The sequence below is a fragment of the Oncorhynchus tshawytscha genome, unplaced genomic scaffold (genome assembly GCF_018296145.1).
Source record: "Oncorhynchus tshawytscha isolate Ot180627B unplaced genomic scaffold, Otsh_v2.0 Un_contig_4370_pilon_pilon, whole genome shotgun sequence".
In the NCBI taxonomy this organism is placed as follows: domain Eukaryota; kingdom Metazoa; phylum Chordata; class Actinopteri; order Salmoniformes; family Salmonidae; genus Oncorhynchus; species Oncorhynchus tshawytscha.
In genome coordinates, this window is record NW_024609726.1 from 269,546 (window position 1) to 282,027 (window position 12,482).

The window sequence follows — 12,482 nt, forward strand, 5'->3', positions numbered from 1 at the left end:
GATCACCTAAAAAGCTCTACACACCTGAAGAGGCTGCTGCATTTATTGACTCTCTCGGGTAAATAACTTTAAGCTGCACCTCAACAGCATTGAATAACTTTGTTTATTTTTGGTTGAATCTGATCATGAAACAGTGGTGTGAGTCCTCACGTACTCCGGCTCAGTAATATTCGTATCTTTATTATTTTTCTTGCTAAAGTAATAGCCGCTATAGCTCAGGCTGAGATATGTGTGAATCCATATTGGTGCCCAGGCTTGGTTTTAGGTGGAAGAGCCTCAATCTTCTTCTATTGATTTTCTTTTCCATATATATAAAGGATGAGGCTACTGAGCGGCAATGCGGACTTAAGAGTCTACATTGGAGAGTTGAAATCCCCTGCATGTTAGCTAGTGGGAAAACCCCTTTTGGATTTTTACATGTTTAATTTTGGGGTTTAGTATAGTTCAAGTTCAGGGTTCATATTTTTTGTTTATGCTCAGTGAGATAGAGGAGAGTTCAACACATGGAAAAAGGTACCACCCCACTTTTACAGTAGGATCCATTCTGGATATTGAATGGTCAAGATACAATGGCAGATAACAGACTGCGTGTATGTACGTGGAACATTAGAGGGAGCCATAACCCCATTAAAAGGAAGAAAATACTGTCTTTTTTGAAAAAGAAAATATTGATATTGCCCTGTTGCAAGAAACTCATTTGGATGATAAGGAGCACCTGAAATTACAACAAGGAGGGTTTGGTCAAGTGTTTTTCTCATCATTTACATCCAGAAGTAGAGGTGTAGCAATTCTGGTGAAAAAGAACTTACCACTTAAGGTCTTGAATTGTGTGAAAGATAAATTTGGTCGCTTTGTTATAATTAATGGTACTTTACAAGGACAGAACATTTCTATAATGAATATTTACTTCCACCCCTGCTCACCCCCTGATTTCCTCACTAAGGCATTTCTAGACTTTCAGAATTAAACTCAGACACTGCAGTGGTTGGAGGAGATTTTAACTGCTTGTTGAACCCCCTTATTGATAAGTTTCCCAGTGGTATAGCTTCACTCTCTCCTCAAGCTAAGTCACTTAAAGTTATTTGTGATGATCTGGGGTATGCGGATGTCTGGAGAGCTTTCCATCCCTCCAACAGAGAGTTCACTTTTTCTCTGCACCTCATGGATGTCAGACTAGAATAGATTATTTTTTTATGCCCAAGATGTCTTTGCAGTCTATTTTATCCGCTAGGATTGGAAGCATAGTCATATCTGATCATGCTGAGGTGATCCTGGACATAAAACTCAACGGGGCATTCAATCGGTCAAGACATTGGAGGTTGAACACAACCATTCTTAAAGACCATACATTCACATCATATTTTATAACAGAGTTTAAAGCATTTTTCTCTATTAACTCTCAATCAACAGATAACCCCTCGCTCCTTTGGGAGACCTGTATAGCGTATGCCAGGGGTCTGATTATGTCATACACAGCTACTAAGAGACGGAAAAAGCGGGAAAAGCAAAAAATGTTAGAGGGTGAATTAGGAACTAAAGAGAAGGACTACATTAAAACGCCCACTCCTGCCCTATTAAAGGAAATATCAGTCATTAGATCAACGTTAGACTCTCTCCTAACACAGGACGCTGAAAAGAAAATGAGATTTGTCAGGCAAAAGCTATATGAACATGGCGATAAGCCAGGAAAGTACTTGGCATACCTATCTAAAAAGAGGGCTGACTCTCAGTCAATTGCTACTATTACTGATTCTGATGGTAATCATTTATATGAAAATAAATTGATAAGTGACTCATTTAAGAAATTTTATACAAACCTTTATGCCTCAGAACTGCCAAAGGATGCACCCAAATTAATGGAGAACTTCTTTTGTAAGATTGAGCTCCCTACTATCTCCGAAGAGCAGAGGTCCCTCCTTAATGCCCCTATTACCAAGGAAGAGATAATGTTCGCAATTAAGAATCTGCAAAATGGTAAGGCCCCAGGACCAGACGGGTTTTGTAGTGAGTTCTATAAAGAGTTCCATGGCCTGATCCTTGAGCCATTGCGTGATATGTTTAACCACTCATTTTCAAATGACCAACTCCCTCAAACGCTGAGAGAAGCCAACATTTCACTTATTCTCAAAAAGGGAAAATGTCCAGAGTCTTGTTCCTCATACAGACCAATTTCCCTTCTGAATGTGGATAGAAAATTGCTTTCTAAAATTCTAGCCACAAGATTAGAGGACTCACTGCCACTAATTGTGAAAGGAGACCAAACTGGCTTCATTAGGGGCCGTAAGTCATGCAACAACGTCAGGCGGCTTCTTAATGTAATTCAAGCCTACCAACAAAGTGCTGTGGATGGTCTTGTGCTCTCCCTAGATGCTGAGAAAGCATTTGATCGTGTGGAGTGGTCTTACCTATTATTTGCTCTAAATAAATTTGGTCTGGGGGACAACTTTATAAAATGGGTGAAAGTTTTATATGATGATCCTCAGGCTGCTGTCCTTACTAATGGGCTACGGTCAAATAGCTTCTCTATACACAGAGGTACCAGACAGGGCTGTCCTTTATCCCCCTCCTCTTTGCACTCGTTATGGAACCACTAGCCGAGGCCATCAGGGTAACGCCTGCTATACAGGGGCTGCTCATTGGTGATGTTCACCATAAAATAAGCTTGTATGCTGATGATGTCCTGATATTCATCTCTAGTCCCGAGACTTCAATTACATCTCTTATTAATATTATTGAATTATTCAGCGAATTCTCAGGCTACAAGATTAACCTTACTAAGTCAGAGGCTATGCCACTTGGTAGCCTACACTCTGTACCTAACACTTCTCCCCCCTTCCCTTTTAAATGGTCTCCCTCAGGTTTCATGTATCTGGGTATATTTGTAACTCCTAAATTCCAGCTAATGTACAAAGCCAATTTTGTTCCCTTGTTTGATACAATAAGACAGGATCTGGATCGCTGGAACTCTCTCCCGATTTCTTGGTTGGGTAGAATATCCCTCTTGAAAATGAACATTTTACCTAGACTACTTTACCCAATCCAAATGATCCCAGTATTACTCTCCAATAAGGTAATAAAGGATGTAAATGGATGGCTAAGTTCCTTTATATGGAGTAAACGCAAGCCAAGACTTAAGATGGCAATATTGCAGCTGCCAAGTTCTATGGGCGGCTTGGACCTGCCCAATATCAGGTTCTATCAATGGTGTGCCCACCTTTGTTATATTTCTGACTGGATCACAAATGATGACTCCTCTATTTGGTTAGACATTGAGACTTCTCTTTCAAAATACCCCTTGCAGGATCTTTTATTTTTCAGAAGTTTCAAGTCTGTAGAAGACCACTGCAATAATCCCGTTACACTTAACACACTCAAAGTATGGAGGTCAGTTCAACGCTTCCTGGGAAGGTCCAAACTAACCTCTGCTCTTACCCCAATTCTTAACAACCCAGATTTCAGTCCAGGATTGCTGGATGCTGGCTTTAATTTATGGCTTAATAAGGGCATACGCAGGCTAAATGACTTATTTGCTGATAAGATTTTGTTGTCATTTGAGCAGATGGTTGAGAAATATCGACTCCCAAAGCAGGACTTTTTCCGCTTCCTACAAGTAAGACATTATATTCTGAAGAGCACCACCTTAATTGGTAACCCTGATGTGTCTGTCATTGAAAGAATGCTTTTTTTCCCACAAATGAAAATGTCTGTAAGTCTGTTTTATGATACTTTAAGGTCCTTTTCTGCTGTCAACACACGGAGGGTGAAACAAGTGTGGGAGAAAGAATTGTCTGTTACTATTGACGAAGAGATGTGGGAGGACATTTGGAGATATGCAAAAACAATATCTATATGTAACCGTACTAGAGCAATCCAATTAAGAATAATACACAGATTGCATATATCCCCAAATCGCAGACATGCTTTTAGCCCCACTTCCTCTTCCCCTCAGTGTCTTAAATGCAAAACTGATACAGGCACCCTAACACATTGTTTATGGTCATGTACCAAAATACAAAGATACTGGTCTGGTGTTCTGCAAGAAATTGAAAAGATCCTAGGGGTTGATCTAGAATTGGACCCAGTTTCTTTACTGTTAGGTCTCCCTAGTAGGCATGTTACTTCTGTCGGTAAAAGGAGGCTTTACAACATCCTTACCTTCGCAGCGAGGAAAAACATCCTTTTACAGTGGATTAGTGATAAGGTTCCTTCTATTAAAGATTGGCATAAGATACTATTTGAATGGGTGCCTCTGGAATATCTGACATGTACATTGCATTCTAAAACAGACCAGTTCTACAAAGTATGGGAACCTTATCTAAATTATCTAGAACCTGAGGTATCAGCTATTATGCTGCAAGGATTCTCTTAGAATGGCGGGGATCTATGTATTTCAGAACTACACTGTACGTTCCATGTGTGGAACCTAACCTCTTGGTTTAAACTGAGCTTTTTTGTTTAATTTCTGTTTGTAAGTTTGTTTAAAATGTATGTATTGAGAGACGCGGTGATGGTGATGGGGTGAGAGAAGCACAGAGCGGGAAGAGGAAAATGGTGTACGTATGTATGGGTGTGTATGTGTGTGTGTGTGTGCGTGTATGTATGCGTATGTGTGTGTATATGCATGGGTATATGTATGTGTGTGTATGTGTGTGTATGTATGCATGTGTATATATATGCACGTAGATATGTGTAAGTGGGTGCTGTTTTTCTTGTTTTTGTTCTGTGTGCTTTGTCTCTGTTGTATCTCTTAATATGGGAGAAAATTGTGAAATTCCAATAAAAATACTGTTACAAAATAAAAAGTCACTCATCAAAATAGTCCAACAGCTGATCAATAAAAAGTCAGCGCCGTGTGTGATGTAGGCGAGCAACGCCCGGGAGAGAGAGAGTGGTGAGGGCACCAGTACCAGACTGGGAGAGGGGGCTCCTGTACCAGACTGGGAGAGACGGGGCAGAGGGGGCACCTGTACCAGACTGGGGAGGGCACCTGTACCAGACTGGGAGAGACTGGGCAGAGGGGGCACCTGTACCAGACTGGGGAGGGCACCTGTACCAGACTGGGGAGGGCACCTGTACCAGACTGGGGAGGGCACCTGTACCCAGACTCAAATCAAATCCATATCAATCCAATTGCCTCAGTATTTATGTGTGGGAACACGTTCCATTGGAGAACCAACATCTAATGAGTGAACATGTTGTAGGAATGTTTCAGATCAACTGAAGTTTAAAAACATGTATTTCATTTTAAGTTGATGAGAACAATGCTAGTTGGTAACAATGCTAGGAGATGCATGGTAATGCTGGGAGATGATAATGTTAGGACATGGTAATGTTGGGAGATAATGCTAGGGCATGGTAATGTTGGGAGATGATAATGCTATGAGATGATAATGCTAGGGCATGGTAATGCTAGGAGATGATAATGCTAGGACATGGTAATGTTGGGAGATAATGCTAGGGCATGGTAATGTTGGGAGATAATGCTAGGGCATGGTAATGTTGGGAGATGATAATGCTGCGAGATGGTAATGCTGAGAAATGGTCATGCTGGGAAATGGTCATGCTGAAACTGTGGTCGTCTGTAGGCCATTTGGTAGAGCATGGTGCTTGCAACACCAGGATAGTGGGTTGGATTCCCGGGAGCACCCAGACGTTAACTGTAACAGGACTGTTAAGTTGCTTTTACATATTTTCTGATAATTCTTGGTTATAATAAATTATATATTTTTTCTATCAGATTGCTCCTCCAGGGACACCGTACTTCTACGTAGAGCTGGACTCTGGAGAGAAACTCTTCTACCGCATTCAGAAAAACTTCCCTCTGCAGTTTGGCAGGTATATACACACACACACACCATATATGATCTAACCTAGAAACTAGTGATGTGCATCTTTCAAGGATAAAGCGTTACCTGTCTAACAGGGGGTGTTCTTTAAGCCTGTCCAACATAATCCAGGTAGAATCAAGAATTCTCCAGGGCAGCTGTCTAGGCCCCTTACTTGTTTCAATATTTACTGACGACATGTCACTGGCTTTGAGTTAAACCAGAGTTTCTATGTATGTGGATGACTCATTATACACATCAGCTACTACAGTGACTGAAATGACTGCAACACTCAACCAAGAGCTGCAGTTAGTTTCAGAGTGGGTGGCAAGGAATAAGTTAGCCCTAAATATGTCTAAAACTAAAAGCATTGTATTTGGAACGAAACACTCACTAAAACCCTAAACCCCATCTAAATCTCATAATAAATCATGTTGAAATTGAGCAAGTTGAGGATAGTCTGGTTCCTCTCTAGGTTTCTTCCTAGGTTTTGGCCTTTCTAGGGAGTTTTTCCTAGCCACCGTGCTTCTACACCTGCATTGCTTGCTGTTTGGGGTTTTAGGCTGGGTTTCTGTACAGCACTTTGAGATATCAGCTGATGTACAAAGGGCTATATAAATAAATTTGATTTGATTTGATAAACCCTGGATTGTAAACTGCCATGGTCAAAACATGTTGATACAACAGTAGCTAACTAACAACACTATCAACAAGGCAGGTCCTACAGGCCCTAGTTTCTACCTTCTTAACAACACTATCAACAAGGCAGGTCCTACAGGCCCTAGTTTCTACCTTCTTAACAACACTATCAACAAGGCAGGTCCTACAGGCCCTAGTTTCTACCTTCTTAACAACACTATCAACAAGGCAGTTTCTACCTTCTTAACAGTCCTACAGGCCCTAGTTTCTACCTTCTTAACAGCACTATCAACAAGGCAGGTCCTACAGGCCCTAGTTTCTACCTTCTTAACAACACTATCAACAAGGCAGGTCCTACAGGCCCTAGTTTCTACCTTCTTAACAATACTATCAACAAGGCAGGTCCTACAGGCCCTAGTTTCTACCTTCTTAACAACACTATCAACAAGGCAGGTCCTACAGGCCCTAGTTTTGTCTCACCTTGACTACTGTTCAGTCGTGTGGTCAGGTGCCACAAAGAGGGACTTAGGAAAATTGCAGTTGAGCATCAACATGTAGGTTTGATTACAGGCTCAAAATGGCCAGAAACAAAGAACTTTCTTCTGAAACTCGTCAGTCTATTCTGTGTACTACTCCCTTCACAGAACAGTGCAAACTGTTTCTAACCAGAATAGAAAGTGGGAGGCCCCGGTGCACAACTGAGCAAGAGGACAAGTACATGAGACTATCTTCGGTGGCAGGGTAGCCTAGTGGTTAGAGTGTTTGGCTAGTAACCACTGGTTGCAAATTCAGATCCCGAGCTGACAAGGTACAAATCTGTCGTTCTGCCCCTGAACAGGCAGTTAACCCACTGTTCCTAGGCCGTCATTGAAAATAAGAATTTGTTCTTAACTGACTTGCCTGGTTAAATAAAGGTCAAATAACAAATCTAGTTTGAGAAACAGGCAGCTTCATTAAATAGTACTCGCAAAACACCAGTCTCAACGTCAACAGTGAAGGGAGACTAGGCATCTACCACACACCTACCATTATCAGATTAGAGCCATAAAGGAGACTAGACATCTACCGCACCACTACCAATATCAGATTAGAGCCATAAAGGAGACTAGACATCTACAGATTAGGGCCATAAGGGAGACTTGACATCTACAGATTAGGAGGCAATGCAGTCAGTTTTTTGTCCACCATTCTGAAATCACCTTCAAGTGTTTGAGCTAGTAATGTATCAATATTTATCCTTTACAAATTAGCGATGACATGGCCGATGAATATCAGTTTGGATTTCATCCCCATCTCAAAATGGAATGGTTTTGACTGTTTGGAAGATTTGACAGAGTGATTTTCTCTTCTTCTCTTGCTTCTGCTGTCCTTGTTATGAAATGATCAACTTTACCCTGTCTATGACCATAGACACTGATTGTTTCAGGAAAAACTACCAAACCAATGGTGAACCTGATGGTGAACCTGAGCAATCTTAATCACATCCACTGTAAGCCCGTTCAGCAGGTACAGTCAGGCTACTGATATTGCCTGGAGACTAGACATCTACCACACTACTACCAATATCAGACCACACCACTACGCAGTTCCATGCTTGGAGATCAATGACTGTCAACGCAGTTCCATGCTTGGAGATCAATGACTGTCAACGCAGTTCCATGCTTGGAGATCAATGACTGTCAACGCAGTTCCATGCTTGGAGATCAATGACTGTCAACGCAGTTCCATGCTTGGAGATCAATGACTGTCAACGCAGTTGAGATGAGAGAGATTTTCAGAAGCTAGAAAGAAAGTAATATCAGCAAACAAAAATTGTGAACCAGCATGACCTTTGAACCTATTTTCTAACTGATGCTACGTTTTGGGTCGGTTAGGGGTCCCTGGACTGATGCTACGTTTTGGGTCGGTTAGGGGTCCTTGGACTGATGCTACGTTTTGGGTCGGTTAGGGGTCCTTGGACTGATGCTACGTTTTGGGTCGGTTAGGGGGTTAGGGGTCCTTGGACTGATGCTACGTTTTGGGTCGGTTAGGGGTCCTTGGACTGATGCTACGTTTTGGGTCGGTTAGGGGTCCTTGGACTGATGCTACGTTTTGGGTCGGTTAGGGGTCCTTGGACTGATGCTCTAGTATCTTCAACATTTGATTCAGGGACGCATATGGGTCATTCCAGCCCTACTGAAAACAGTTACTAACGTGTCTCTCTGTGTGTCTCTCTGTGTGTCTCTCTGTGTGTCTCTGTGTGTGTCTCTCTGTGTGTCTCTCTGTGTGGTGCAGGGAGGTGTTGGCCAGCGAGGCGTTGCTGAACATCCCGGAGAGGGCCGACTGGAGAGAGTGTAAACAGACCCCGGAGGAGGAGGAGGGTCTGAGCAAACAACTACGAAACGACTTCCAACCATACGACTTTGCACTGGAAGACTGAACACCGACACACACTGTACCGTACAGGAGGGGTGTAATGGTACACGTTTTCATACTGAACCATTGGGTGCGGGGATTTGTGGATTAACACCAGTCCTATAGTCTGTGCTGTGATGTAGGCCTATGTCTGCAGTAAATCTGAGCTGAACATTTCAGTCTATTCCCTTGAAACAACTAGAGCCTATGTGCACGTTGTAATCCAAATTCAAATCTTAATTGGCGCATTTCAAAAACCCGTCCTTTTGTGAGGCGCAGCCGGGAACTAGTTCTGTACGATGGTGATTGGTCCAACCATAACCGGAGGATCCTCCATCGTTCTCCAGTTTGGGAACATTTTGTCATGAAAGTAGATTATAATGGTGATGGACAGAGTTGTGGATAAAGCGTTAACAGTACGTCTCCACGCAGAAGGAGAATAGCTGCTGCCAGCACCTCCAACATGTTGACACCCACATCACCCCAGTATAGTGTATAGTGTAGAATGACGGAGCACCTCCAACATGTTGACACCCACATCACCCCAGTATAGTGTAGAATGACGGAGCACCTCCAACATGTTGACACCCACATCACCCCAATATAGTGTAGAATGACGGAGCACCTCCAACATGTTGACACCCACATCACCCCAGTATAGTGTAGCATGACGGAAACACAAAGAACACCACCTCCCGTCTGCATTCAGCTGTTTCTGACCGGGCCAAAGTTCAGAGCGATAGGTAGGCAATGTTTATATGTTTTACAGTCCTGGGTTTATTGCGTGGATATGTGTCCGTTCTCGGGGTTGAGAATAGGGCCTTTCAGCACCTCGGCAAATTGCTCCACACCCACATTACCAACTTCCCTCATTTCATAAAACGGGTAGTACCCACGTTATATAAGCAAGCCAAAGTTTTCAATGAATTGGCCAATGTACCCTGTGTTGTGCTTGGTGACATCCTGTCACATGACCCCGGAGTAGGCGATGTCCCATGCTACAGACACGCCCCCTTTACCAAAGTGCTGGAGGCAGTGTCGTGGTGCGTTTGGAACCAACTGGGAAGTTGCCACATACGACTGGGTTAAATCTACTTCAACGTCCCTCCGACTGGTAATTACTAGTGGGAAAACTATCATTGTGAGCTCCCACTTCTCCCACATGCTGACCTCACCTACGAAAGGACATTTTCAGGCAGTTAAAAGCAACAAAACATTATTTAAAAATAGCAGTGGTTTTTGAACTATAATTTGTTTAAAAGCATAATAGCTGTACTTTTAGGAGGACGCAGCTTGTTGGCCGTTAGCCAATCGGTGATTCTCAACAAGTTCAAATCACATGAATGGTCCCACTGGTATTTATGACGACACAACTGGTAAATGCCCTCATGGTTACAAACTCAGCATCAGAGTGGGAACATGAGACTGACATAAGTGTGAATGCTGAACATTGTGAAGGGTGTTTAATTTGGAGGCGGAGGGTGCAGTTGAGATCTTCCCTTAGTAATGCACTTCCTGCCTTCTCTGTTTTTACTTCAATCCAATCGTCTGAAAAAGTAGTTTTCACAATGTGGAGATAAATCAGTGTCATCATTTTGTACAAGGTCCCCGATTAAAAACTTTTTTTGTATGTTTGTTTTGAGTCTTGATGTCTTTCCTACTCAAAGCTTTGCCAGCAAGCTGTGTGTTAGTGGAGGATGGAAGTCTCTGCTGCTTCCTGATGACTCAGCCATCTGTAGGGGCTCATCCTGACCAGCAGAGGGCGGCATCTCCTTCACCAGGGGTATGTTACTAAGGACTAGTTCACCAGGGGTATGTTACTAAGGACTAGTTCACCAGGGGTATGTTACTAAGGACTAGTTCACCAGGGTATATTACTAAGGACTAGTTCACCAGGGGTATGTTACTAAGGACTAGTTCACCAGGGTATATTACTAAGGACTAGTTCACCAGGGGTATGTTACTAAGGACTAGTTCACCAGGGGTATGTTACTAAGGACTAGTTCACCAAGGGGTATATTACCAAGGACTAGTTCACCAGGGGGTATATTTAACTAAGGACTAGTTCACCAGGGGATATGTTACTAAGGACTAGTTCACCAGGGGTATATTACTAAGGACTAGTTCACCAGGGGTATATTTACTAAGGACTAGTTCACCAGGGGTATATTACTAGGACTAAGGACTAGTTCACCAGGGGTATATTACTAAGGACTAGTTCACCAGGGGGTATATTACTAAGGACTTACTAAGGACTAGTTCACCAGGGGTATAAGGACTAGTTCACCAGGGGTATAACTAAGGACTAGTTCACCAGGGGTATATTACTAACTAAGGACTAGTTCACCAGGGGTATATTACTAACTATTAAGGACTAGTTCACCAGGGGTATATTACTAACTAAGGACTAGTTCACCAGGGGTATATTACTAACTAAGGACTAGTTCACCAGGGGTATATTACTAGTTACTAAGGACTAGTTCACCAGGGGTATATTACTAAGGACTAGTTCTAACTAAGGACTAGTTCACCAGGGGTATATAAGGACTTATTACTAAGGACTAGTTCACCAGGACTAGGGTATATTTAACTAAGGACTAGTTCACCAGGGGTATATTATAACTAAGGACTAGTTCACCACTAACTAAGGACTAGTTCACCAGGGGTATATTACTAAGGAACTAAGGGACTAGTTCACCAGGGGTATAGTTCACCAGGGGTATATTACTAACTAATGACTAGTTCACCAGGGGTATATTACTAACTAATGACTAGTTCACCAGGGGTATATTACTAAGGACTAGTTCACCAGGGGTATGTTACTTACTAAGGACTAGTTCACCAGGGGTATATTACTAACTAAGGACTAGTTCACCAGGGGTATGTTACTTACTAAGGACTAGTTCACCAGGGGTATATTACTAACTAAGGACTAGTTCACCAGGGGTATATTACTAACTAAGGACTAGTTCACCAGGGGTATATTACTAACCAAGGACTAGTTCACCAGGGGTATATTACTAACTAAGGACTAGTTCACCAGGGGTATATTACTAACTAAGGACTAGTTCACCAGGGGTATATTACTAACTAAGGACTAGTTCACCAGGGGTATATTACTAACTAAGGACTAGTTCACCAGGGGTATATTACTAACTAAGGACTAGTTCACCAGGGGTATATTACTAACTAAGGACTAGTTCACCAGGGGTATATTACCAAGGACTAGTTCACCAGGGGTATAGGACTAGTTCACCAGGGGGGACTAGTTCACCAGGGGTGAATATTACTAACTAAGGACTACTATATTACTAAGGACTAGTTCACCAGGGGTATATTACTAACCAGGGGTATATTACTAAGGACTAGTTCACCAGGGGTATATTACTAACTAAGGACTAGTTCACCAGGGGTATATTACTAACTAAGGACTAGTTCACCAGGGGTATATTACTAACTAAGGACTAGTTCACCAGGGGTATATTACTAACTAAGGACTAGTTCACCAGGGGTATATTACTAACTAAGGACTAGTTCACCAGGGGTATATTACTAACTAAGGACTAGTTCACCAGGGGTATATTACTTACTAAGGACTAGTTCACCAGGGGTATATTACTAAGG

General features: G+C 42.4%; 1 protein-coding gene across 2 annotated transcripts in view; it reads left to right on the forward strand.

Moving 5' to 3' along the window:
* Positions 1-10,488, forward strand: part of cwf19l1 (CWF19 like cell cycle control factor 1) — a 29,380-nt gene extending 18,892 nt beyond the window's left edge. For both annotated transcript variants that reach the window (XM_042317313.1, XM_042317314.1), the window contains 2 exons: positions 5,738-5,835; positions 8,739-10,488. In XM_042317313.1, the coding sequence (XP_042173247.1) occupies positions 5,738-5,835; positions 8,739-8,883 (243 nt within the window). In that variant the 3' untranslated portion in view covers positions 8,884-10,488. The remainder of the gene's footprint in view (positions 1-5,737; positions 5,836-8,738) is intronic.
* Positions 10,489-12,482: the final 1,994 nt, after the last annotated feature.